This window comes from Lontra canadensis, unplaced genomic scaffold (genome assembly GCF_010015895.1).
Source record: "Lontra canadensis isolate GAN:19392208 unplaced genomic scaffold, GSC_riverotter_1.0 scaffold62, whole genome shotgun sequence".
Taxonomy (NCBI): domain Eukaryota; kingdom Metazoa; phylum Chordata; class Mammalia; order Carnivora; family Mustelidae; genus Lontra; species Lontra canadensis.
The window spans coordinates 8943575-8971254 of NW_022631056.1; the positions used below are offsets into that span (position 1 = coordinate 8943575).

General features: G+C 36.3%; 1 protein-coding gene across 24 annotated transcripts in view; it reads left to right on the plus strand.

The window, feature by feature from the left end:
• ROBO2 (roundabout guidance receptor 2) overlaps positions 1-27680 on the plus strand; it is a 1669704-nt gene that overhangs the window by 1635973 nt on the left and 6051 nt on the right. For 8 of the 24 annotated variants that reach the window (XM_032878035.1, XM_032878033.1, XM_032878031.1 and 5 more), the window contains 5 exons: positions 1393-1653; positions 6339-6544; positions 16536-16718; positions 18956-19129; positions 25625-25897. In XM_032878035.1, coding sequence (XP_032733926.1) covers positions 1393-1653; positions 6339-6544; positions 16536-16718; positions 18956-19129; positions 25625-25897 — 1097 coding nt within the window. The remainder of the gene's footprint in view (positions 1-1392; positions 1654-6338; positions 6545-16535; positions 16719-18955; positions 19130-25624; positions 25898-27680) is intronic. The other 16 variants (XM_032878046.1, XM_032878045.1, XM_032878050.1 and 13 more) reach the window with 4 other exon arrangements.

Here is a 27680-nt window from a genome sequence, read left to right on the forward strand (position 1 = left end):
AAAAATATAATATGGAGAGTACCACAATGTACGTATTTTAGAGTTATAATCAATTCCATATGGTGGAGGCAGAGAAGACTTCACAAATCTGATGGCATTTGAACTGAACCAGAGGAAGAGCAGGAGCTCACAGGCAGATGATCTGAGAATAGTTATATAGACCCAGAGTTTAGAAAAAAATACACAGTAGGCTGATGTTGGGGAAATAGTGTGAAATTAAGCTAGAAAGATGGGCTGATCAGATGGGGAAGGGTCTTTTAGGCCCTGCTAATGAATTTGAACTTTTTCTTATATTAGTGATAACCACTGAGTAATTCAAAGTACAGGTGTGATGGAAATTAAGATTTTAGAAATATAATCTCTTTGTATGGACTATAGGATAAAAAAGATGAAGATAGTGTCACAATAGGCTAGGAGAGCTAATGGGCTAGTTCACATCAGAATGATTCTGATCTGTGATTATGGAAGTAAAGGGGAAGTAGGAGATTCGGTAGATATTTAAGAATTGAAATTTATAGGATAATTACATTCAATAATATTGTTTATCCTATCCTTAAGTCTCCCTTTAAAAGGATCTTTTTGATTAATGAAAATAATAGTATACGGAGAAGGTGTAAATAGAAATGCCACTGAGAGATATTATGTCACAATGAAAACTGTTTGGATTAATTCTCTATATTCTCTGACCAGAGTCCTTAAAAGCACACTGTTTTTATAAATTGTTATTTTCCTTTTTAATATATATTTTATTAGGCTAGCTTTTGAACCTCTGTTTTATAGATTTTAGATGTCAAGATACAAGGAGCTGTGAGTTTCCACTGAGAAAATCAGAGAATTAAAAGCATCTAAGGGCCATTGAATACATTTTGTAACATAAAATCTTAATGATTAACATGTCATATGGACTGAAAGGTTGACATAGATCTAGAATAAGAGTAAGTTAAATTCTCAGACACTTGTTTGACGATCAATCTTGGCATGTTCTGTTTGGTATACAAGGATAAACAGCAGAAGAAAGTAGTTAAATCTACAAGCACTAAATTAATTCATTAATTGTCTTTAATTAGCAATTTGGGTTTTCCACGTGAGTAACTTTGTTGGGAAGTTATTGCCTTTTGTAACTGTGGAGTAACAATTAGCTAATAAGATCTTCCAAGAATAAATTGAGATATTGAGATAGCAGATGTCATTATGATTAGAAATTAAGATAACAGCCAGGTGATTTACTGTGGCAGCACCAACAAATTGAAATCAGGATGAAATGAACTAAGAGAACATAGAGGGTGCTGTTGTTCCCATTGTGGTTGTTATGAATTGCATATATCATTGTGTGCATGTTTACGTGTTTATGTGTCAATATACTTTTTTTTTTTTTTCCTCATTAAACTTCAGGTATGACAGTGATAGCTGGTGCCCACCATTACCGGTACAAACATACTTACACCAGGGTATGGAAGATGAACTGGAAGAAGACGATGATCGTGTCCCAACACCTCCTGTCCGAGGCGTGGCTTCTTCTCCTGCTATTTCCTTTGGACAGCAGTCCACTGCAACTCTTACTCCATCCCCCCGGGAAGAGATGCAGCCCATGCTGCAAGCTCACCTGGATGAGTTGACAAGAGCCTATCAGTTTGATATAGCCAAGCAAACATGGTAAATATTCTCGTCAGGTCAGGGGACCCAGGCCTTCGGCACAGGGATCGAGGAAATGTTCGTTTACAATACATTCACAAGGAGTTCTCATAGGACTATACAGCTGGGGGTTAGAAGCGCTTTTGTGCAACTCATTAATCATCTGGATAAAGAAATTAGTTAAGGATACATTAAATGATTTGATCAAAGTCACATAACTGGTTAAAGAGTAAACCGGGGCAAGAATTCAGATCTGCTAAATTTCAGGCTAAACTGCTTTTGGCTACACCAGAATCTTTTCTAATTTACAGGTTAGCTCCAATTAGCTTATCCTTGAACTCACTTCCAATGCCATAATAAAAGACTCCTTTTAGATTCTTCAAAGTGCCTGTGATTAATTCTGTATGTGGTTGTGAATATGTAAATGTAAGCTTCTGCAAATCACATATGGTCAGTGTCAGTTATTAAAAGATACTTGGGCTGAATTAAATGAGACAGAAAAAAAAAACAGTAGTATTAGTAGATGCATTAAAAAATAAAACCCAGGGGCGCCTGGGTGGCTCAGTGGGTTAAGCCCCTGCCTTCGGCTCAGGTCATGATCTCAGGGTCCTGGGATCAAGTCCCACATCGGGCTCTCTGTTCAGCAGGGAGCCTGCTTCCCTCTCTCTCTCTCTCTGCCTGCCTCTCCGGTCTACTTGTGATCTCTTTCAAATAAATAAATAAAATCTTTAAAAATAAATAAATAAATAAATAAATAAATAAATAAAACCCAGAATAAATTACAAATTCCAAATTCCTTTTTTTCTAATCAACTCACACCCTCTCCTAAGGTAGAGTTGGCAATCTACTTGGGTATCCTGTGCAAGCATGGGAAGAAAACAAGTGGGACAAGATCTCACAATTTTATACAAGTTTTTTCATGTGCTCTCTCTTCTCCCAAATAGTGACAGATTAAATCTGACTTTGAAATCTCAGTGGCATACCTCTGATTATCTTCTATTGATTTCCATAATGCCCTTCAAGTTAAATTTTTATGAAATACAATTTGCTTTTCTTTTTGATAGTTTTAGATACTAGGATAGTTGATAATGAGATAGATTTTGTTCTTAGTGTTAATGAACTATTTCTTTTAAAAGTACAACAAAATATACAAAGAGATACTAAAACCAGGCCAATCATATAAAGCTAATTACGAACATAGGTTCTTTTCCTAGAACCAGGAGTTTCTAGACATCTTTTTTCTCAATGATCTGATGTTTTTCAAAGGCCAAAGACAATCTACTGTTAAACAGTATTATTTTGCATCAGGCTGCTTCATAAAATACCTCTATTTAAGTTGAAGCCCACTGCTTCAAGAGCCAAAGGATTTCCTTCAGGTTAACTAATAATAACCATGTACTTAGTCATTTATGGCACAGATTCTAGCTCAGGTGTTCTCAAATTTGATGCATTTTGTAGTCATCTGGATAATTTTAAAATGTAGTGATACCTAAATGCCACCCCTATATATTCCAGATTGTCTGATCTGGTATTTGACTGAGGGCAGTTGTGGTTGGAACCACTGCCACTGCCACTACTTACTATCTGTATGACAGTGGGCAACTTGCTCAACCTTTCTGTGCTTCTAACCACCCCCCCCCGCCATTTATAAAATGATGATCCTAATACCAATTAGCTCATATACAATGTGAGAGCATAGTCTCCAAGACCACCCTCTGTTCTAAGAATTCACAAGAAGAAGCCATAGAAATCACTGAATACCATGACACTGAAAGTTATCGTTTATTATATAGAAAAGATACAGATTAAAATCTTCCAAGAGAAGAGATGCACAGGACAGAGTCCAGGAAATTTCCAAATCTCGAACTTCCAGTTGTCTTCTGCCAATGGATTTGTAGAAAGCATTACTTTCCCAGCAACAATGTAGGACAATATGCATAGAGTATTGCTAACTAGGGAAACTCATACGAACCTTGAGTTTCATGGTCTTTCTTGCAGCTTTGTCACATAAACATGGTTGGTTATCTGCATAGTTGACTTCAGTTTCTAGTCCCTCCAGAAGGCAAGCTGACACCATGTGACCAAAAGCCCCTATCATAAATCACATTGTTAGACTTTCTGGAGAAGCCTAAGGTCTCCAGATGAACAAAGACACTCCTATCAGATAGGACATTCTAGAACTTAGAGATTACCTCCCTGGAGCACATGGCAAAAGCCTAACTTCTCTTTGGACAAGGTAAATTCTTTATTACACATCACAGTTTTTGTGACAATTAAATGAGTTCCACTTAGTTCAGTTGGTAGAGTGTGGGACTCTTAATCTTGAGGTTGTGAGTTCTAGCCCCACATTGGGTGTAGAGATGACTTAAAAAGAAAATCATTAAAAACAAAGAGAGTTAAATGAGTTTGCTCTTATACAAAACATAGTCCAGTATCTATCTGTATTAGAGCTGTTATTCTTCAGAAGGGCTCGGGTTTTCACCTGAATTTCTCATTGCTATCTTCCCACTCTTAAAAGAACATCACCTTTAGTGTGTGTTGCATAGATCTTTACAAAATGAGTGGACAAACAAGTTCTTCACTTGCTCCAGGTACCTGTAGGGAAAACCCTGTTTCTTTCACTAAGTATGTTTCTGTTCAACCCAGCAATCCTCCAGGGTGTCATTAGCGACCCCCTTTGTAGAAGTTATGAGCCTGTATGTGCTCCCGCAGGATCTCGCCCTTCAGGAACGAAATGTCCTCCTCATCTGAGGTGCACCTCGGCATCACAGGAGGAACATTTTAAAAATGCTAATTCCCACACTCCACCTCCAGGGATTCTGTACATATTGACCCATGCAGTGCATAGTACAGTGCTTGTCACTACAAGAGATCTATAAATGTTTTGCACCCTCTTCTTATTTCAGTTTATCTCCTACTTCTGCTCATCTGGAGGAGTCCATTTTATACCTTAATGTATATTTTTTCCATTCAAGAGTTGTCAGCAATGCTGTAGAACTAGAATGTCAGTTTCTTTGCTTCTTTCCAGGACAAAAGTGCACACCATTAGAGAAAAATGAATCATGTATATAAATACCGCCTTATATTCTCTTGCTTATGACTTGACTCAGTCCATCCTTAATTCACAAACAAAATTTGAGGCAACATTTACAAGATGTCATCATCAACACTCAAGATTTTCTATACCAGTAGTTTAGAAACTTCCTGATTTTTGCATGAATGAGCTATGATGAATGTCAGATAAAGACTTGGGACCTCAGATTCCTGATCTGTTAAATTAAAAATGGGGCTCCCAGAACTAACATCTTGGGGGGTTTGTTTTGTTTTGTTTTAACATTGAAAGATGTAGAATGTTGTTACATTGGAGTTGGTTGCAAGTTTAAGAATACACTTGGGGGGTTCCTGGGTGGCTCAGTGGGTTGAAGCCTCTGCCTTCAGCTCAGGTCATGATCCCAGGGTCCTGGGATTGAGCCCCGCATCGGGCTCTTTGCTCAGCGGGGAGCCTGCTTCCTCCTCTCTCTCTCTGCCTGTGTCTCTGCCTACTTGTGATGTCTGTCTGTCAAATAAATAAAAAAAAAGAAGAAGAAGAATACACTTGGGAGAGGAATGTTAAAGAAATTCTGGAAAAATGAATTATCTTCCCCCAAAATGCAAGTGTTAAAAATCATCTTGTATCTTTAATTCAAAAATGTAGGGTAAAAATGCATAACACTTGATTTACATGTGCCTTAAATAGCTTATGTCTTTTAAATACTTTGTACGGATGCAAAAAAAAAAAAAAAAAAGACAATGTGTTAATACATGTGGTATATTCACTCATTAATGACAGTAACAGATAACAATGACTTTCATATATATCATGGCATTTATAATTTAGAAGAAACTCTTAAGTAGTTGCAAAATGAATCAACTGAACCCTAGTGTCCAGACAAGGGAATAATACAAGTTCTGCCTACTTCACAAGGTCGAGGTTAAAGTTACATATGCATTGCAAAGGGTGTGTTAACACACCTCACGTTCCAAACACAGAGAGTGCTGAGATGAATCTTTCCCATGTTTGAGGTGTTTTAGACTTTAGTGGGTAAAACAGAGGCATAAATAAGTAGCTAGAACATAAAGCAGCCATTCCTACTTTAAACTGGGTTACAGTAGATAACACCACTCAGCCTGATTCATGGGTGGGGGCGAGGATGTGTAAGAAGAAAGCCTTGAAAGGCAGGCACTGTCCTCCTGGCTGGGAGAAGGGTTATTGGTATTAACCCTTCATGTGACATTTTTTTCTTTGTAAGGACTAGCAGGTCACAGAGATTAAACAGGCCGGGTAGAATTTTGACACTAAACTGTAAACCAAGTTATTATATCTGGGGGAACCAAAAAAAAAAAAAAAAGGGGGTTTAAGCAGTTATTTGTGGCAAATATTCATTTTCTCCTTTGATTTATTTGCACAAAATGTAGGGTCTGTATTTTTCTCTGTGTATTATCCCATAAATACCAATGGAAGAGTATACTAGTCAATGCTGTTGTTGTTGTTTTGACTAGCCATGTATACATAGCCCATTGTCTCTGCTGAAATGTAAGAAAGCACTGTAATCTCCAAAATTAGTTAATAGAAAGCAAGAAGACAAAATGAGTCGCCATCACATGCTGTTTAATTCTAATTTGGTAGGATGTTAATGAATTCCTTTTTTCCCCTATTTGAATTCTAGGCACATTCAAAGCAATAATCAACCTCCACAGCCCCCGGTTCCACCATTAGGTTATATGTCCGGAGCCTTGATTTCCGATTTGGAAACAGATGTTCCAGATGATGATGCAGACGATGAGGAGGAAGCTTTAGAAATACCCCGGCCCCTGAGGGCACTAGAGCAGACACCCGGATCCAGTATGGACAATCTAGACAGCTCTGTGACAGGTAACGGAACTGATTTAATAGGAATAACTGACCTATTTATAACATTAAAATGCATCAGAAATCAAATAGTTTCTTATGTAAGATTTATTCCACTCCAGCTATTTCTATAACATTTTAAATATGTTAATATTAAACACAAAATTCAAAAAGGATTTGGAAATACTTTTGCTTTGCTGCAAAAATGATAAGAAAATTCATGAATTTTAAAAAGCTTTAAAGACATGAAAGAAAACTCAATTATATCCAGGGCTTTCATGAAAAGTTCACTCTACTGGGGAACCAAGTCTATTACATAAAAAACCTTGACTTTTAGAAATGATATATTTTGTTTATCAGGAACTACATACAAAGTGAATGCAATCTTAAAACGCCTCTCAATATTTCACTCTGTAAAATCATTCACTGATGAAAATAAGCAAGTCTTCAGAATGAGCCTCTCTAAGGTTGCACAAGGTATTATTTTTGGAATGGAAAAAATGTATAGTGAGATAAGCCATACATGTACGCATTTCATATCTTTGGATTCAATAATTACTCCTCTTCCAAGAAATACAGTTATTTTTGCTGTTTACTCCTTCAGCGTCCTCTGCTTTGCTCACCATGTGAACGGTAGCAGTTGCTACTCTCCTAGGATGATCCCAGGACTGCAACATATTGCCAAGGATTTAGGTTTATCCCATTTTGTTGAAAAAACTTGAATCCTAATATGTACACAGTGAATATGGAGAAACACAAAAATTTCATCTTTCTATTCCAGTAGGTATCCCTTCTTTGACACACATGCACAAATGTCTCCTATAGGACTAGAAAGACATAATCACCACAAGCGTAGATCTTGCTTTTGCCTGACATTGGGTCTTCTCAGAAAATCGCCCTTTTCTGTATTCATCTTGATAATATCGTCTTCATCCTTGGAGGCATTTATCACAGTTCCATTTCATTCATTTGTACGCCAACGCTCCCAACTTACACAGATCTTGTACTACGCATTATAGTTCAGCCAGCACTGAGGGAAACTTCTTTATGGCAGTGATAGAGAAGGATAAAGACCTATATGTTTCTTCTATATGCCTTCCTGAGTAACACAATGTATGATGCATGAGTCCACTTTTTTTGTTTGTTTTGCGTCTTACCTGGGGGCTGTATGCTGGCCAGGCTAATTAAGATTTAAGAACTGCAGATACACTGCTGTGATTTCAAATCCTGATCCAACTGAAAGTGGCAGAGCAAAAGTTTAAATCTTTGAATGCAGAGAGCTAACTTATTAGTGCACTATTATGTTAAGCCCCTTTGCCTGAATTTGTAGCTTAATCTTCAGGGTAAAATTCTGCATATTTTTGCATATCTCACTAATGATACTGAACTCTTTTCCATTAGGAATGCAGTAAGAATTGCAATAATAACACCAAAAAAGGCAGTTATAGCCTATGTAGTTCATTAAATATATAGTGTCAGAGGTGATAAATATATCTATAAGCCTGCTATTTCATACGTTTCCATAGTCACCTGTTAGTAACATGTTAGCGTATTTAATGTGAATGTGGTTAAAACCAATCTGCCTTTCTCCTTGTAGTGAGTATACTGTTCATTCCAAATGAAGCTTTTATTGCTAAGAAAACAGTCTGTTTTCCTCCTTGAATTCACTGCTTAATTACTGCCGTGTATAAAAACCTCAGGGTGTCTAAGTATGTATTACATGATGAATTTACCCTATGAATAATACATCATCTCAGTGAAAGAACTTGTACTCTACAAAAAGTAGCCAAATAGGAAACTCTTTACTTTTTTCTTCTCCTTTTTTTTTTTCTTTTTGGCTGTGATAACTTTGTGGGGAAGGTATGATCAAAGATTTAATTTGTCTGCTAGTATATAAGTATAATGTAAGTAAATATAAATTAAGAGCAAATATGTTTTCTCAAAAAAGTATGTGTGTCTAGAAAGCATGGGTGAGTGTATAGATGTGTGTGTGAGAGAGTGTAGATAGGGTTTGTGGTTTTATCTGCATGCGAGTGTATGCAAGGGTGTGTGTGTGTGTGAGTGAGTGTAAATAGAATTTTAAGTGTATTAGAGTGTGTGTGCACATACACACATGTACATGTACATGGAGATGGCCCCGAGGATAATGTATGTACCAACCAAATGTTATGGAAATCAACATACTGATGTATATTATTCTAACATGTTTGTGTTTTCTTCAGACACTTAAAGCTAGCTTAATGGTGCTAAATGAGGTAGGCAATAAAACAGACACTGTTTCCATTGGCTATTTATGTTTTTAAGATGGTAAGTGCCCACAGAGAGGATTCTGATCTTACTGTAAATTACTTGGGGTTCTAAATTTGTGTGTGGTATGAGGAAATCAGGCATTTACTTTGACTTAAATCGCCTGGTAGAGATTTTCACTTTCATGAAACTAATAACCATTTTTATTAAATGGAACAAACAGTTCTATTCCATTCCTTGAAACTCTAAAGCCAACCAGAATGACAGTCCAATGATAACACAGAGATGGGTTAATAAGCCTGTGTATTCAGGATTTTACTTGATATATTACATTCCAGCCCTTAACCACATTAAGTAATATCAGCAGCTAATAAGATACCCAACCCATCTTTATAAAAAAATAATTATATTAATTCCCAATATTTTCATAACAACAAAGTAATTTGTGATGGACCTCTTTAATTTTGAAATAATGGGTCATGAATGGAAAAGCAAGAAGAGAGGGAAATATCTGTAGTTTCATATGCCATAATCTCATGTCTTCTCCTGGCTGGGCTGCTATAACAAAAGGCAGTAGACTGGGTGGCTTAAACAACAAGTATTTATTTCTTACAGTTCTGGAGGCTGGGAACTCCAAGATCTAGGTGCCAGGAGATTTGATTCCTAGTGAGTTCCTCTTTCTAGCTAGCAGACAGCTATCTTTGTGCTGTGTTCTTACATGGTAGAGAGAGACAGCAAACTCTTGTCTCTCTCTCTCTCTCTTTTTTTTTTTTTTTTCAAGATTTTATTTATTTATTTGGCAGAGAGGGAGAGAGAGAAAGCCATAGAGCACAAGCAGGGGGAACAGCAAAAGGAAAGGGAGATGTAGGATCCCCACTGAGCAGGGAGCCCCATGTGAGGCTCAATCCCAGGACCCTGGAATCATGAACTGAGCCAAAGGCAGATGCTTAATTGACTGAGCCACCCAGACACCCTAGCTTCTTTTTGTAAAGTCACTGATCCAATTGTGATGAGCCCACATCCATGGCCTCATCTAAACCTAATTGCCCCCCCCAAACACCCCTCCTCCTTATACATTAGGGATTAGGGTTTCAACACATGGGTTTTAGGGAGAAATCAACATTTGGTTTCCAAAACTCAGTAATGTGGAAAATGTATTTACAAACCTGCTATACTATATTTATTCCCACCACAAACTTTTTTTCAAAGATTTTATATTTGTTTATTTGAGAGAGGGAGAGTGTGTGTGTTGAGAGGGTAGGAGTCAGGTGAGGAGCAGAGGAAGAAGCAGGCTCCCCCCTGAGCAGGGAGTCTGATGTGGGACTCAATCCCAAGACCCTGGGATCATGACCCGAGCCGAAGGCAGAGGCTTAACCCAGTCAGCTGTTCAGACGCTGCCCCCCGCACCCCGCCAGCAATCAACATTTATCAGATGTCTATTCCTTCTAATCTGTTGACTAGGAATTTAGATATAATAATGACAATGATAATAATGCTATCAAGAAGAAGAAGAAGAATATTAGCTTGCACATATATAGCCCTTAGTAGGTTTAAGACACTATCCAAGGAAGTGGCCTGCTTTTCTGTTGTGGCTTCATGGGCTAAGAATATTTCCTACATTTTTAAAGGATTCTAAGAAAACATGGAACAAACAAAAACAAAAAAGACAGCAAAGCCTCAAATATAAGGTATCTGACACCTCATAGAAAAGTCTGCAGATCCTTGTCGTAAAGTTTTAACATATATTAATTCATTAACTATCACAACCCTGTTTTTGTTCTCATTTTATAGAAAAGGAAATTAGGCCACAGAGGAGTTCAAAGTATTTTTAAAGTTACCCACGTGATAAATGGCAGAAGAATTTTCAAAATCAATTGTTCTCACTCTTATGATAAATTATCATGATCGCTTCTCTGGATATGCCCAACTTTTGTTTTTTTTAATCTCTGAATTTAACATATTTAAGAAGAAAATGATTTCCTGGCCTATTACTCAACATAGGGATCTCTGTCTCTCATCTCTCTGCTCTGTCTTCTTTTCTGTGTGTATGCGTATGTGTGTTTATACACGTATGAATAAAAATGTACACATATATGCACACAAATACAACATATAGTTTTATCTCTGGAAACATTAGTCCTTACTCTCTATAGGCTTGATCAAGATTTAAAAAATCTTAATTTTTAGATGTACCTTTTATTATTTATTTTCTTATATTTAGTTTATATTCAGTTATAGTGACTCATGCTAACAAAAATCAACTGTAGTAGCACTTTTTATAGGAAATCTCCTTTTTAATTTAATTCATGCTGTAACCTATTTGGTTGTAATAAAGTATAAAACTATCTTGATTATAGCACATCACACTCTGTTTGGGGCTAGAAAGTAAACACCCGGAGTTGTTTCAGTCTTCAGGAATATGCTTGCCGTATTTCCTCCTTAATCCCAAATCTACCATTTTGGGGTAACAGGACAGGGAGGGGAGTTAATACTTATTTCTGTATCTTCCATGATGGGAGTCCAGGGTAAGTGTTTCCTGAATTTAATGACTCCACCACAGGAAAAAAGAAACAGAAGGCAATGTGAGAGAGGACAGAGGGAAAATGTCCCGTACCTGGTGCCAAGATTCTAACTGCTTCACTGATCACAGAAAGTACAACGGAGAGTGAGTGCCATGAAGTGAAACGAATAAAAGTTTCCTTAAATAAAAGGACCCCACATAAATATTATGGCTGAAAGGAAATCGTGGCTTTATATTTTCTTCATTTTATGTCCTTGGAGGTTTTTACTGGAACTCCCAAACCAGATTGTTTGAAAACAATAAAACCTGGCAGCCTCACCACCTTCCTCGACCACACAGCTTTTAGATAATTGGCCACTCGACAGTGTGACCTGATGCCTTGCTTTTGTTGCACAAACTCAAGGAAAATATTTTAGAATTAGGGGAATTTCAGAGATAAGTCTACAAATAATTAAATCACTTTCTTAGGCTACTTCAACAGCTGTGACGTATTTAAAAAGAAATTAAACATATACTTCAGAATTTAACAGATAAAAGGGGAATATCATATATTCCATTTTTATCTGAGTGGGACAAGTTAACAGGTGCCCTATGTCCGAAGGAAGAAATTTTGTAATGACTTATTTTGCTTTCCATATATACTACATATTCTTTCCCTCTGAGAAATGTAGGTGGAATCCTTGCATATTTAATATGTTTGAGTGAAAGAAGGATTTCTAAAGATTAGAGATGTTTTCCTACATTTAAGCAGAGGTCAAGATATGGATTGATTTGTCCAAAGACACTTAGAGCTGAAGATTTTATTTAATAGATATTTAGACTGATTGCACTTAATAAGGAGAGTTCCTGGATTAAATATTGGCTGAAAAAATGGGGGACAGCCAGTTTTTGTATCTCATAAAAATGGTAATGCAACAATTAGCAGGGTCATATTATAAAGCACAGACTTTACTCTAGCTTAATGGATCTAAGGATAAGCATTTATCAGCAAGGAAGGACTTAGCATAAAGCGACATGTAAATGAATTGATGACTGATCATAAATTAATTTTAGTGCTGAAGATGTAATATAGACACAGCAAGATGCCATTTTATCATGGTATTTTACTGCTCAGTAACGTTTGAGCAACAACTTAATGTCCTATATGCAGTTCTTCTTTAATAGCTTGAATAAATTTGAGATTTTTTTTGGCCTTTCAGCAACTTTAAACCTGAGAAATTTCCAAAGATTGAAAATGTAAACACAAATAAATTTGGCTATGTGACATAAATTCATTTTTCATTAAATGTTTAAATATGTATTGATGATGTTTGGGGCTATAACATGTCAAATTGGTATGGATTGCTTATAATTTGTAAAGAATCTCTACCTGAACTCATTCACTTGGTGTTCATTTTAATTTTTATGTTTCTATTTACATCTAGGAAAGTAAAACTCGTTATCCCCAAACTTGCTTACTTTCTAATTCGTGAATCAATGTGTTCCTTTCCTTCCTATCATTGTCTTCTTTTATTTTAATGGTTTCCACAAATGTTCAGATCATTCCTGATGCTTAAATCTAAAGAAAGAGCAAGAATGGTAGCCACAGAGAAGTGAAATCGTGATTGCTAAACAAATGTAACAATTTTATAGCATGCAAGAAATTTAATATATGTTCTATACTTTTTTCTCCATAGTATATTACAAATTTTCTTTTAAAATATTCCCCACCAGTACCCCCATTCCGTGGATCGTACTTAAATAGAGAAAAGGGGCTATCAAAAATAAAGTGGGAGGGACAAAGAAGAAAGAAAATTTATTGCCTTCTTTCATTTCCTTCTTGCCCTCCATTTTGAAGGTGAACTCAACTGTACTAACCTGAGGGCACTTGTCCCTCTTTAACTTGGGGTAATGAGGCTTCCTGATGCTCACCAAGGCCAAGCCTGTGTAGCATTTGTCTTTTCCACTTTGAAGTCATCTCTAGTTTCTTAGCTCTTACATGGAGTAGCAAAGAAAACAGAGCTGTTTGTTGTTCTTTCTGTATTGACCAAAACCTACTCAAAGCCATGTCTTCCATGCTACTCTCTCTTCCCATGGAAAGGAAAAAGAAAGCACCAAAGAAAATTTCACGAATAACTAAGATTTCTGAGGGCATGGCAAGGAACATTAACGGTGGAGATGAAGTCAGAGCAAAGACACAAAGGCAGCAAAGTAACTGGTCTGTTTAGGGACTGGCAAATTTATAGGTTGAAATCTGCAAGCTACATATGAAGGACTCATCACCAAGGAGATAAATGGTGTTTTTGAAACTCAAGCTAACTCTGCTAAGAGAGGTCATAAAATCACATTTCTTTAGTGACACTGCTGTGGTGTAGGATTTTTCCTACTTTTTCAGGTTCAGAGACTGTATTTGTCATAATGATAAATCCTGAAGCTCAAAACACACAGCAAGACAACTTGAACAGGAAAAAAAAAAAAAAAGACCAATTATTTCTTGGCTGGTTAGATCAGAGAAAGAATTAAAACAAACAAAAATGGGCTAAGTACGTTAAAATACATGGTTGAGTGTGGATGGAGAACTCAAGGAAAAAAAAGCAAATCGCCACTTCATATAACATTATTATCTTACTTTGAATAAGATATTGATAAATATTAATACTCAAATATATCAAAGCACAGCTATGTATATTAATTAATTTTTTAGTTTTCCCTTTCAGGTAATAACTCACTTCTTTTGCTATTGTCCAGGTTGTCAACAAGAGTTGACTGACATTATATTCCTACTTAATACATTTTCTACAAGTTCTTAGGAATATATTTTTTTCTGTAAATAAAATAAGTTCATTGTTAGGAAATGGCACATGGGATAGAATTACATATAGGATTTATGGTGAATAATGAGAAACATTGAAGACATTGAATTCAATATGCCTGATGTTTGTTGAATTTCTACGGGGCAAAGCCCCCATAGAAGAAATATGAAAATGAGTAAGAGTCCCTCATTTCCAGAATTCCACTGTCTAGAATAAGAAACATTCATATGCAACGAACTATAGTTTGTAGACACCTGATATGCTACTGTATGCGTACTGTTTGAAAAACACAAGTAGAGAAATCGATTCTTCCTAAGGGTTAAAGGTGAGGTGGAATCAAGATGATAAAAGGGAAATTGATTTGGACTTTCAAGTTGGGCAGTGGTCAGTAGAGTTAGTGACAATCCGGAGGTGTGTCGAAGGGACCAGAGATAATGCTACAGATACGGGGCAGGCAGTGGGACTATGAGGGCTGTAAGAGGGTGTAGGGCTGGAAAGAGAGGCTGGGCTAGATACTGAAGGAGCTCAAATTCTTACCTTGGAATCCAGATGTGTCATTCACAAACTGAATGGTTTTGAAGGGAGGAACAAAATTACGTGACAAATGAGAAAACTACTTCAGATGACAATGAGAAAGACAGAAGGGACCAGAAGGAAATCAGCAGGCACCTAAGAATGAAATTGGAGATGAGAAAAAGGAGTTGCTTGTTTGGAGAGGGAGTTTCTTCAGAGAGCTGACAAAGATGATTTAGCTGTAGATGCTCAGAGGACATTTAGAAATACAGAAAATGGGTGCGTAGGAGAGACCAGGACAGAATTTTCACGTATTTCAAAACTCTCCTCAGTTCTAGGGTTTCATATTCTCCGGTGATCACTGACTGAATCACTTTGATTTTTTTTTCTTATCTGTCATAGCATTATATTGCAAAGCCCACTGCATCATTTCTCCTTTCGTTTTGGGGTGTTGGTCCTTGACTTGTGATTATTAACTCAGAAATGGTTCTCTCAGAGGAGGCTCGGTGACTACTGTTATCTGGGCTCCCTTGCAGTGGCCTGTGTCAGGGGAATTTGTTCGGAAAGTAAAAAGTGCATCTCTGTGCTTTTGGCAAATAGAATCAAAACTCTATCTTTCTCTGCTACACTTAACACCCTTTTAACTTCTCAGATTCTTCTAACCCCTTTGGTTTCTGTTTTCTCTTTCTTGAAAGTGCATGAACCCGTGTGATTATATCCTGGCACCTCAGCCAAAAATACAAATACTTCATCACACCAACACTCTTAACTGGACTGTTGTCTCTTAAATGCTGGAGAAGAGGGGGGTGGGGAATCTATGGGGGGGAGAATCTATTTTTAATCTCTTTTTTGTGACTATGTAATTGGTTGATGTAGAAACCATAAATGAGCTTCTTATAATTTTTTTTTTTTGCCTCTCTTTTTTGAAAAGTTAGGCTAGGAGATATGTGGCACTTTATTGTGTCATAAATTAATGGTACATGGCTTAAATATTGTAATATTAATTGTATTAAATAATAGATTAAGGTTTCCGTGTGCCTTGGTCTAAGAAAAAAATCTAAACTTGTAAATGATGTGCTGAAAAATTAAGAATAAAAGTTACTTCTCAGTATCTTCGTGTTTTGCTGCTCTTGACACATAAAAGTACAATTCTTTTCCTCTATCGCCATATTGTGTTTTGCAGAAAAATCCATATGAAGGCCAGTTACATCCCTCATAATGGTTAATTTTCTAAAACAAAGATTCATAGTGAAAAGGAACCTGGAGTGCTTAAAACAATTAAAAAGCAAAGAAGGCATCCTGAGCTTTGAAATTAATAGAAATTTTTAGAGATACATTTTTTCTTTGTTCTAAGCCGTATGCTCTGTTACTATTCATCCTTTTTTTTGGTTTATACTGTTTGTTGTTATATTTCCTGATTATTTCCATTTGTATTTTAAAACCTCGAAATGATTTTAGCCCCTCCACCGTACACCAGTGTATATTGATTGGAAATTATCGTTTGAGTCTATTTAAATTCAAAATATATATTCACCCTCTTCCTTCATCTGAAACCTTGATAAGTTTACTTTAAATACACTATAATTTACTTCAATAAAAGTGTTCTTCTCTGAATTGTAGGGCCGAAGGGATACATAGCAATTCTCTTTCAGAAATCGATTATGTAATAATGTAAACAATCTAAGACTGGAACCATACGAAACATGTTTTGTTTATGCGTCGCAAAGAGGTTTAGGTTTTACTGGAGATTCATTCACACACACTAGGAATGTTTAAACCGTGGAGGAGGCTTGCATGTGGCTACAGAAGTCAGGATGGAACCAGATTTGTCCCGGGGAGGAGTGAGGAGTTGAGGCAACCTATTTGTTCCTTAGTGGAGTGTGTGCGAGGAGATGGGCTATCCAGTATGTACCACTCACTAGACAACTACATTTGTTTTTAGGTTCAATGGTAAATGGATGGGGCTCTGCATCTGATGAGGACCGTAACTTTTCTAGTCATAGATCTAGTGTAGGTAGTTCCTCAGATGGCGCCATCTTTGCCAGCGGCAGCTTTGCACAAGCACTGGTGGCAGCAGCAGATAAAGCTGGTTTTAGGCTGGATGGAACCAGCCTTACGAGAACAGGTTGGTAGACTCTGAGTCCGCACTCTTTGCATGAGAGAGTCTTGTCCTTTAGACACTGAGCTATTTTTCTCCTGTTCTTTCTCCTCAGTGAGTCTGACTGCAGGGCTTTCTGTAACATGCATGACCACAGTTCGGATCCTCGATTACCAGAACTTTCTCCCGATGCTACTTTTGCAGAGCCGAGAACAGGCTCCTACTCACCCACTTCTATCCGTTCTTTCCCTTTCCCTTCACAGCTCTGCTGATTAATTGGAATATGCTTTCTTTTTACGTGATAGCCAAGCTGCAACTGGAATGGCCATTAAATTTTCAATAACTCACTCTTGGCCAAATTCTCACACAATCAATAATGGGCCCAGTGATTAAAAATATTCAGCTTTTATCTCCATCACTTTCCTTTGCCCCATTTCTTTCCGCAAATGTGTTTTCTGGGAAGGCTTTCTCAGCATGGGGTGAATGGGTCTAAGGCTGTCAGTCTAACAGTTCAAATGGCTGATGGTCTTATTAATTGTTTGGCTGTTAAAATTTTAACCCAATAATTTATTATTTGTTTTAAAGGATGCTAATTAAAGATACACCCACTGCATTTGCAACTAGAATAAAATAAAATGATGACTACATGTGTATGGCTCTTCGACCTAATCTAATTTGGGTTTCTGAGAAGAATTGAGTTCCAATTTCATAATTTTTCGTGTATCCGATTCTTTTCCCTAAAAGAAATGTGAGATTCATCCTAATAATAGATCAATAATTTGTGTTTGTTTGTTTTACTGAAACAAAATAACTTTGGCATGATCCATGCTATTCTATGACTGTACTTCTTAAATGCACTTATAAAAAGATTCTAAAATGTGAATTAAAGGGAGCTACTTTACAAAACAAACTAATGAAGCCTTAAACACGTTTAAGAAATCTTAATAGTATTCAACTAGTAAAGTGAAGAAAAACGGTTTTGACCCTTCACTAAACTCTCAGGTGATAAAAAGGAGTCTTGGAAATTTTCTTTGAATTATACCATCAGTATTTCTTTTCAGTATGCATTAGGAATCTTCAAATGATATAAAAAAATTTTTCCAAGCATTGCAGAGGTTTATTTTTCATATAGCATCCGAACTAAAATATGATGTAATATAATGGTTATTTGAATTTTCTTGCTTTATAAGGCGTAAGTCAGAAACTTTATGTTGCCTGAGTGCTTTTTGTGGCATAGCTATAAGCACAGCAATAAGAAAGTGCAAGGAAACTAATAAATTAGAAGGCATAAGTGCATTTCTTGCATGTATGCTAATAGCTAATAAAGCATTAAGCAGTATCATGTCACATTGACTTAAGAAAATGTAACTACATACAATAATTTTGTGTAAAGGGAAAACATGCACAAGAGAATAGATACATGCACATAAAACAACCCTCACTTACCACAATAAACATTACATTAAAATCATAAGATGTTGAACATTTATTAGCTACCCTTTTCACAAAATAAATTTCCCTGCATATGTACTAAACCTCAAGAAAAGAACGTAACACAATTTCACTTTTCAATGAGAATTTGGAGTCTGCTCAGATACAGTAATATTCATCAGAAAATACCTATTGCACTTTGGATATGCAAGGTGATTTTACCCTGCTATCTATCCTATACTATACACTAATGTTACTGAGTTTCTGTAGAAGAGGTAAAATTCATCGTGTATTTGTATGGGTGGTAAGGTCAGTTTAATATATGTCTCTGAGCAGAACTTTCATGTAGATTTTTCAAATGCAATTACTTCAGGACTTTTTTCTGTGCTCAGAGAGAATTTATAAGATTCCAAGGATAAAATTTGATTAAGCAAATAAGATAAGTACGTAATTTATTTCAGAAGGAACTTCTTTCATTTTAAGAAGTAAAAGCAACATGAATTTGCATATAACCATGAAAATACCATTAAGATCATCAAGGTTAAATAAAAATATAATCAAGTAATATCAAGTTTTTGGTCGGTGGATTTGTTTTACATCCATTTGCTTGAATTTTTTTCCAGTGGGCAGTGTGTTGGTTACTAAAATTTGGATAAAATAAAAGCATCAAGGCATATTTTTTTTTTTATGGAGATGCACCAGTATTTGGTATCTTTAAATGGCATCTCTAGGCAAGTTTATAGGTTAGGCTGAGTAAGAGCAGAAATACAAAACAGGCAGAATCACTGCCTTATAACATTCTCTATACCCCATTCCCTTTGTTTTCTTTTTAGGCAAAGCCTTTACCTCCTCTCAGAGACCTCGACCAACCAGCCCATTTTCTACTGACAGTAATACCAGTGCAGCCCTGAGTCAAAGTCAGAGGCCTCGGCCCACTAAAAAACACAAGGGAGGGCGAATGGACCAACAACCAGCTTTGCCTCATCGAAGGGAAGGAATGACAGATGGTAGGTTTGTTTCCTTCTCTCTTGTCTCCTCGCCGAAGAGATGTGCTCTGTGCGAATCATTAACTTAGATTAAAGTAGCAGTGGTAGATTAGGCACCGCCTCATTATGTAACAAGGCAGAAAACCTGGCGATATGGTCTCGTTTAAAGAAAACACCCTCTTTTCTAACAACCTGGAAGGATTTCGGTATTACCACGCCCCAAGAAATGTGTGCCATACCACTTTTCAATGTTGATCTTGCTGCCATTCTGGCATTTTCCGTTAATGCTTTTTAATGGACATTCCCCTTTGAGGTTAGGAAAGAAAACGCAGGTAGCACGTGCACTTGCTGTGCATTTCTGATATTAAATTTGGGACATTTCTGACATCAAATTAAGATAACTTCGATGGTATTTCACTTTTGAAAAAGACCATGAAGTGATTTGTAACTTAGCAGTTTTTTAGTTTCATGAATTTCAGGGCTAAAAGCATCCTACAGATCATCTGGTAGATGGATCAGCAAGCTTTTCTGTAAAAGTCTATATAGTAAATATTTTTTTGTTTTACCTGGCCATACAGTCTCTGTCACAAATACTCAAGGCTGCCATCGTAGTGTGAGTGTAGCTATAGGAAAAAAAAGATGAATGCGTGTGACTGTTTTCCAATAAAACCTGTTGATAAACAGGCAATGGCTGAATTTGGCCCATGGACCCTAGTCTGCTGATTTATTTCAATTCTTTTATGTATGTATAACTTTCAGTCTTTGAGTACTTATTTAAACACTGCTAGTTTCAGGAAGCACAACATTACTGAACGATGTCCTTGTTCAATACAGAGTAGTTCATCTCTTTAAAGCAGGATCTATTTCCTGTACGTTCAACTGAATTCTCGTACATTTAAAAATAGGAATACAAATATTTATCCTGATGTTTTATTCTAGTAATACCTATGATTTATGTCAAGAGCCTGGTATAATGCCCAAACCAAAGGTACATTTCTTCCCCCTTCTCAGCTATCCCCTCCAGGCATACAAACTTTAATCTGAGATAGTTCTACTAAATACCAAAAGAGTGAACCTAGCCAAGCTTCACATTAGAACCATCTACAAAGCTCTTAAATTATCCCCTGGGGTTTGTGGGTTCTTTTGTTTTTTGTCTGTTTGTTTTTGTTGTTGTTGTTGTTGTTTTTATTTTATTTATCTCTTAGAGAGAGAGAGGGAGAGCACAGAGGTAGAGGGTGAAACAGACTCTCCGCTGAGCAGAGAGCTTGATGCAGAGATGCGGGGCTCGATCCCAGGACTCTGAGATCATGACCTGAGCTGAAGGCAGACGCTTAACCAACTGAGGCACCCAGGAACCCCCTGGGGATTGTGATTTCATTGTTCTGGGTGAAAACCAATTATGGATATTTTTAAAGCTCCACAAATGAATCTAATGTGCAATCAGCATTGAGAAGCTATGATGGTGTCCTTAACATTCATTTCAGTCTCTTAGGCTTATCATTATAAGACAGAATGAGGCTTAGTTGGAAAAGTACTTACTCTTTATTGGTTCGGGAGAAGGGTCTGTATCTCGTAGGCATCTCTGTGCTTTCTGTTGTCATTTTGTAATGCAGGGCAAACTTTAAAAGTCAACCATAACTTGTTCTAAAAGCTTTCAGGTTTACTTATCTTTCCTGCTACCTTGTTTTCATTGGGAAGTGTTTCTGTGGAATTTGAGGGTAAGGGTGTACTCAGGATCTTGATTCCTTTATAAACCAATATCCTGTGGTGAACAAAAATGCTCACCACTTCCTTTCTGCCTCAGATGATCTGAAGATTAGTTCAGCATTTAAAGCAGTCAATAGTGTTGATCTTATTCCCTCTAGGTAAAAAGGACCACCCCCATTGATATGGTAGTTATAAAACTCAGAATTAACAATTTTGTATAGTTTTCCTGCTATCAGTGTCATGGAAAGAGAAAAGAATTTTTTTTTTCTGAAATGTTTGAAGATAATATACAGAATATCTGGAAGATAAAAAATAGAAACCAACAAGATAGTGCTCCTTTTCTTACTAAAATACTGTTCTTGCAAGTTTTCTCAGAATGTCTAGTTCAAATAAGCTGCCTCCTACTTTAAAATATGATCAATTTATTGCTTATCTTTCTAAACAACAGACAGGTCCCCAACTCTTAAAGTTGCCACCATTTCAAAAGGGGGTTATGGATTATGTATTGTTAGTAGATATATTTTGGAAGCAATGATATTGCAAGGGATATTTTGGCTCCCATGTCTTCCCAAGTTTATGATTCAATGATGTTCCAGTTATGACATGAGGACATCTATTATGGATGGCACTCTGTAGATCATCCTTAAGGATGGTGCTATTTTATAGTAAATGTGTGTGTCCTAGATTTGTATGGTATGAATCCATGCATCAGTAATAATTTTACAATATTTGTATATAAAATCAAACTGTTCTTTTAGGGAAGGCTGCTGTTGAGTAGCACTTAGTGCATAGATATTTCTACACTTAAACTTTTGCTTGATACATTTTAAAATTGTGTTTGGTGAGTAAATTAATCAGGGTAATTACTGGAAGCTGCCATACCAAACAACTGCTATCCCTCAATGGCTTAGTACAGCAAGTTTGTTTCTCATGGATACAATAATTTAGAATAATTTATAAGGTCAGGTGGATCTCCTCTCAGTAGTCATATAAGGATGTATGCTTTTTCAATATTGGGATACCATCATTTTTAATGTGAGACATTTGTGGCTTCTGAGTGAGGGGAAGAACAAAATCTGGATGATCACTTGGGAGACTCTATGTGGCATATATCACTTCTCATTTCCTTGACAAGAGCACAGGCACATGACATCAGAATACTGACTAGATGGGAAAGTAATGTTTTCTTGTGTCTAGTAAGAGGAATCGGGAATGGTGAAAAACATCAGTCTCTGTCTCAAAGGCAATGCAAAAACCACCACACACATCAAGGAGTCTTCTTCTCCCTTGAATAAAGACTCTCCTAAGCAGGCATTGTTCAGTCCAAATCTTCTATTCCATTTGCATAAGCTAAAGAATACCCTTTAAAAGCAATATACTGACAAATGCTGAAGAAAGAAGGCAGAGAAAGTAATTTTCTGTCCATCAACTCCCCCCCCCCATAGCATTTCCTTCTAGTCTGTTCTCCCCTCATTCCTATGTCCTAGTTAGTGAAGGGAGTCTTTGCTCTCCACAGACTACCTTGGCCACACTCCAGCTCTGCTACAAACTAACCGATACCATTCAGCAAATTTCTTTATTTATTAATCAATTTATTCTCATACCAAATGATAGGCTGGAAACCAGCAGGCAAAATCCCCTGCTTTTCTGGATCTTGCATTTTATTGAGTTAAGATAAAGACAAATATATAAGGGAAAGTAAAAGTATATAAGTTGGTGGCAAATATCATGGAGGAAAAAAACATAGGAAGGAAGTAGAGAAATACCAGGGTTGGGGAGGCGGCCAGCTCTCTTTTAAGTAAAGTCTCAGGGAAGGCTTGACCAAGTAGATGACAGTACAGAAGACTGAAAGATTAAAAGGGAAAGAGCAATGCTGGTATCAAGGAGAGGTCACACCAGGTCATGAGAACAGCAAGTGGAAGCCTGAAGCTTATTTGCTGAAAAATAAGAGAAGCAGTGTGACCAAGGCAGAGAGAAAAACAGAATAGAATATGAAGTTAGACCAGTCAGTGAAGGCCAGTGTTTGTAGGGTCTTAAGCTTCTGTAAGGACATTGGCTCTTGCTTTGAATGGGAAACCACTGAAGAGGGGTGTGTGTGTGTGTGTGTGTGTGTGTGTTTAAGGTGGAGGAGTAACATGATTTTACTTCTTCTATTTTTAAAAAAAACCATTGTAGCTGTTATGTCAAGATAAGCTAAATGTGCTTTTCTGTGTGGAAGCCCAGAAACCACTTAAGAGGTTGTAGAATTCACCCAGGGAAGCGATGTAGAAGTTCTTCCCAAGGTAGCATCAGTGGAAGCAAGGAGAAGGATTGAATTCTGGCTATACGTTGGCAGAGCCCACAGGATTTGTTCATGAAATTAACTCGGGCTATAAAGCAAGAAAGTCAAGGATTACTCCAAAGTCTTGGTCAACTTGTAGAATGTAGTTGCTACTAATTGAGATGATGGACGCTACTGAAGAAACATATTCTGTAGAGGAAGGTCCAGAACTCAGTTTAGATATGTGAAATTTTAGATCCTTTCTAAACATCTAACTTGAACTCCCCAGTATGGATTTAGTGATGTGAGCCTGGAGTTCATAGAAGGAGAGATCCCAGCTGGAGGTATCTGATTTCTTTTTGCCTTCTTTTTTTTTTTTTCTTTAAATCTGAAAAAGACAATAAAAATGGCACATATTTCATTGGACTATTGTGTACCTGACAATAGGAAATCCTCAGTAGGCCAGTAAGAGACTCTTTAGTGAATTGATTTACTTGAAATGAATCAACATGGAAATAAATAATAAATTTAAGTGAACATATTTGATTAGATACTCTTATTTTTGCCACAGTCATTCTTAATTTCATCTATTTTTCAAATTTGTTTATTTCAATGTGCATGTCATGTTCTTTGTTCTTAGAATTTACTCAAGTAAATTACTTAATTATGTAGCTATATGATTTCAGGTTAAATTAAATAATAATCAGAATTTTGGCTAGCATACATAGATGCCATTTTGGCCATTTTAAAGATGAAGCTGCTTTGATGGAGAATAAAAATCAATGACCAGATAGTTATTTTGAAAGCAAATATCATAATTCCTGCCCTTCCCCACTACTGGCAGTCTTAAGTCCAAACACTCAAATGAAATAATTACTTTACATTTACAATAATGCCTACTGAAGGAATTCAGTTTTGAATATAAAGGAAACATAAACTCATTGCTGGATTATTCTACAAACAGATATCCCAATATTGGATTAGCTCTTCATTTTGGAAGAAATGTTCCAAACGCAACTTTATTCTCCCAGATGGAAACACTGTTCCCTTCAATAATTAATAATTCATAATCTAACAAGAGGACATACATAAGAACTGGGAATGCTGCTTCAACGTGGGACCTCCCAAAGCAGATGCGGAGGAGAGTGTTATTGTCAATTCAGTGGAGGACAGTATCATTTTTCTCATTATGAGAGAGTATAAAGTTTCTTAACAAAGTCTTTAAAAAGAACAGTTTAGCCTTCCTTAAGGAAGCTTTCGTTCACAAGAAATTCATGCTTTTTCCTTTTGAATTTCACAAACAGTATTATTAGAAATAAGAGCACTAATACAATAGCAGCACGGGAAATAATGGATGAAGATTATATGCAACAGCCCCCATTGATAATAGAAATATGTAGTGCATATGGTATTTTATTTCATGAATGAATAGTGTAATCACTGATATTCTAAGGATGAACAGAGAAGTTTGCAATAGTATGCCAGAAAAATTAGAAGGTAATAATCCAAAAGAATGTTTAGAATGTTCAGGAGACTTCAAAATCTTCAACAAAGTAATTTTAGAACTAGCATAATGGTACAAATCATATTATAGAACTAGTAGAATTCTTAAAGAAAGATGAAAGAATAGACTAAGATCACAGTTGAAGGCAATCCAAATATAAAGATGTCATGATCTGAACAGTTAATGAAAGGAAAATGAAAAATTAGCTGCACATTTGAACTTTTGATTTTTTCATATCTTATATTTAATTTAAAGAGCTTTTTTGCAAAGTTATCTATTCTACCACATCTCAAATTTTTATGATGCATTGTCTATTCTAGCACCATAAAGCATATTCTATCTGTACTCTGAACATTGGTTATTAGTTATTAAAATTAATACATTGGAAGTTTATAATGTATTAGTTGTAACTCGTTAGCTAACTCATGAAACGAACAGCCAGAATTGGTTGTCAGGCAGAATGTTAATTGCATTTAATAAATGTTAGCTTAACCCTTTGACTGTTGCTAAATGTACCACATACATGGGTAAAGGCAGTCATATGTTGCGTATGATTCGGCATATAGTTCTTAATTTCCCGAGGGCAACATTTCCTATGAAGAGTGGCAGGACAGCCTTTATTCTTCCCAGGACCTTTTACTAACACAGCTGCTAGAATGTCTAGTCATTTTTGTGTCATGATATGTCTACGTTGGGGAGTTGGGGTGGACAATGAAGAAAATATGGAGAACACATAAATTGTATTTTGTACCTTGAACGTTAGCCTCAATGTGCAATTGAAAACACTTTCCACATATAATAATTGAAATCAGTTGATTTTGTTTCAAAGACACTGATTCAATGATAGCAAAGAGATCAATAATATGCATTTTAGACAGAAATAACTGACCTTTGCCCCCCCTGCAACCCTCCCTTCCCCCCCCCCAGATTTCTTTTGCATGAGTGAGACTTTTAGGAGGGCACGGGTTTTTTTCTTCATCTTGAATTAAAACCTGTATTTTTCATTAAATTTTAGTCCATTCTAAACATTATTCACAATTTTTAGATCTTCCACCACCACCAGATCCCCCTCCAGGTCAGGGTTTAAGGCAGCAAATAGGCCCGAGCCAGCATGCTGGTAACGTGGAAAACTCAACAGAGAGAAAAGGAAGCTCTCTGGAAACACCACCAGCATCCAACTTAGAAGACACAAAGAGCTCATTGGATTGTCCAGCTAGAACGTCCCTAGAGTGGCAGCGACAAACCCAAGAATGGATAAACTCCACAGAACGCCAAGAAGATATTCGGAAAGCCCTACACAAACAAAGTGTTGGACCAGGTGTGTTCTGCACAGTCCCAAGAAAGTGTGGACTTTTACCTTTTGTTTTCCTACCAGGTATTTTAGAAATGGCAGTTGTTTAAGCGCATCTGAAAAAAGTTTGCCTTGAATCACTGAAAAGTTGGGATTCCTCAGCAAAGTTCACCAACATACACCTTAAGGCTGATTCCCATGGGGATTGTTCCTCAAGTTAACCTTGCATAGGGGTCTTTGAGCTCAAGAGATTTCACCTGTATTGTTCAAGAGACAATTTGATATTTTTGCCTCCTAATGTTTATATTGAAATGCTTTTAAGACCTCTAAATTTCATCTTAACGTCGATTTAATCCCTGCCTTCAACCAGTTTCATTTTGACTGAAGTAACTAGTCATTTTGAAAAGAGAACTCACTTCAGTCAAATCGTTGAACTCATTGAAATAACAAAGTTGCACATAAAATGTATGTAAATATCTCAGGATAGAAAAGGTTAAACTGGGTCTGTGCTTTCTCCAACTGGTTAAATTTAGTTGATTGTTAACACTTCGTTGGGAAATATTCTTGTTTATAAATCAAGCTTCTGGAACTGTCACAAAATAAATGTCATCACTTGTGGTTGGATTTTGTTTTGGGAGGGGTAGTGGTTGTTGGGGCCTATTATAGAAATACATTTTCTGGAACATTTCTTCTCATATCGGGATTCATTTTCATTAAGTATTAAAACATACACACAAACACACGCAACACAACATTTGAAAGTTTCTTTACACATTTGTTTTTTAATTTGGACTCAGTCTTTTGTAGATATGCCCTCTACCCAGGCATTTTCAATAATTATATGATGTCACAACTTGGTGCTTAAGATTTTAGAAAATGTAATGTTTATAAGAGCCAAAATATGTCAATTTTAAGACCTAGATTTAGTGAAATACTTAGGAAGTTTACATCGTTCAGGTTGTGAGAGAAAAATCATGTGATTCTTAAGATTTCATAAAGACCATTTAAGGAGAGAAATAGTCATCACAGTAATAATAGCCCATATCTAGAAAGAAAGAAAAAAATAGAAAGGTAGGGAGAAAGAAGAAGAAAAAAGGAAAGAAAAAAAGAAAAAAATGTCTTAAAATATTAGGTACTTAATAATACACCTTGTGTTATTTGTAGGATTGATACATAAAATATGTTTTCATTTATTATTTAGTTATAAAAATGTGTATTTCTCTTTTTCTTTTAAGGAAATACACCATCTTTAAAATAATGTGTTTCTATCACCAGAAACAACAAAAATTTAGGAAGCTTTGTCAACTCATATATAGTTCTTTATCTAAATTGATTGAGAAAATGTTGCTATAATTTTGAGTGAAACAAAAACCATGTTTCTTCAATATTTTTGAAAAATTTAATTGGAGCCTCACTGAAGTCCAGAAATTATATTCATAAAAATGCTTTTGTTAAATAATATGGTTCATTGTATTCAGCTCCCTTTTATTAATGAATTTAAATTTTGCAAATGATATGTAACATTGTATTTTTATCCCCAAATTTATTTTTTTAAGATTTTATTTATTTGAGAGAGAGAGAGAACATGAACAAGGAGGCAGGAGCAGAGGGAGAGGGAGAAGGATACTCCCCGCTGAGTAGGGAGCCCAACAAGGGGCTCCATCCTAGGACCCTGAGATCATGACCTGAGCAAAAGGATAATGCTTAACAACTGAGCCACCCAGGCACCCCATCCCCAAATTTCTTTTAATTTAATCCTGTTTCAGTTCCTATTATCAGAAATGTTGTTTGCACATGGAAATTTTTTAAT